Below are 835 nucleotides of genomic sequence, written 5' to 3' on the forward strand. Positions count from 1 at the left end.
TGTACTTCAAAAGTGCAATAAAGAACAATGTTTATCAAAAACTCGTGAATTCTGATAGTATACATGACAAAATAGCATTGATAGTAGCATGTAGGAATGTTTGCGTGTAATGAAAATGACATCATATCGTTTACCTATATAATGTGAAACGAAAGAGTTTTGAGAATGGCCTTGAGATTAGGATTTAAACAGCTGATAATCAGCTGACAAGGCATAGTGATTACACTTCCGAAGTTTCCAGGATCTGTGTACGCTGTTCACCAAGAAGTTCAATGGACAGCACGTCATCATCACTTCGGATCATTGATTTGGGATCACCTCGCGATTTTTTGACGAAGATATTTCCCTCATATGTCCAACACGAGTCAATTAGGCCATCTCTTTTACACTGACGCAGACGCGAAAACATCTCGGCACGAGTCTTGGTCAGTGCCTCATTGACGAAAACCTTATATCCACTCGAGGGGTTGTTGTTGTAGTTCTTGAGATTTTTCTTATTGCCATACACGAGGGCACGTTCACGGTACCGCACAAACTTTACGATGATGTCTCTCGGTGGGTCGTTGCGGGAGCGTTGCTTTGGCCCAAGGCGGTGTGAGTTACTGATGGTCCATGGGTTGAGGGTGGTGCCAGTGGACTTCAGGATTACTTTGTTACATAGGTTGAGGATCAGCTGGTCTGTGTTTTCTGGGTCTCCATTTGAGTTGTGTGAACTTTCTGCAATGCCAGAAACTTTTAGACAATTTTTTCTAGAATACTGAGATAGATCGTCAATTAGGCGATGCATGTCTTTTATTTCAGCTCTCATTCGGTCAATTTCAGGGACAAGCTCCAT

The 835-nt window shown here is 42.2% G+C and overlaps 1 protein-coding gene across 1 annotated transcript; it reads right to left on the minus strand.

Moving 5' to 3' along the window:
- Positions 1-220: 220 nt before the first annotated feature.
- On the minus strand, positions 221-835 carry LOC136276369 (uncharacterized). Its single transcript, XM_066088255.1, has one exon. It carries the CDS (start codon positions 833-835, stop codon positions 221-223), a length of 615 nt encoding a protein of 204 aa, XP_065944327.1.

This window comes from Magallana gigas, chromosome 6 (assembly GCF_963853765.1).
Source record: "Magallana gigas chromosome 6, xbMagGiga1.1, whole genome shotgun sequence".
NCBI lineage: Eukaryota > Metazoa > Mollusca > Bivalvia > Ostreida > Ostreidae > Magallana > Magallana gigas.

Coding starts and splice junctions, on each gene's coding strand:
- LOC136276369 (XM_066088255.1), bottom strand. CDS start 835: ATGGAGCTTGTCCCTGAAATTGACCGAATGAGAGCTGAAATAAAAGAC.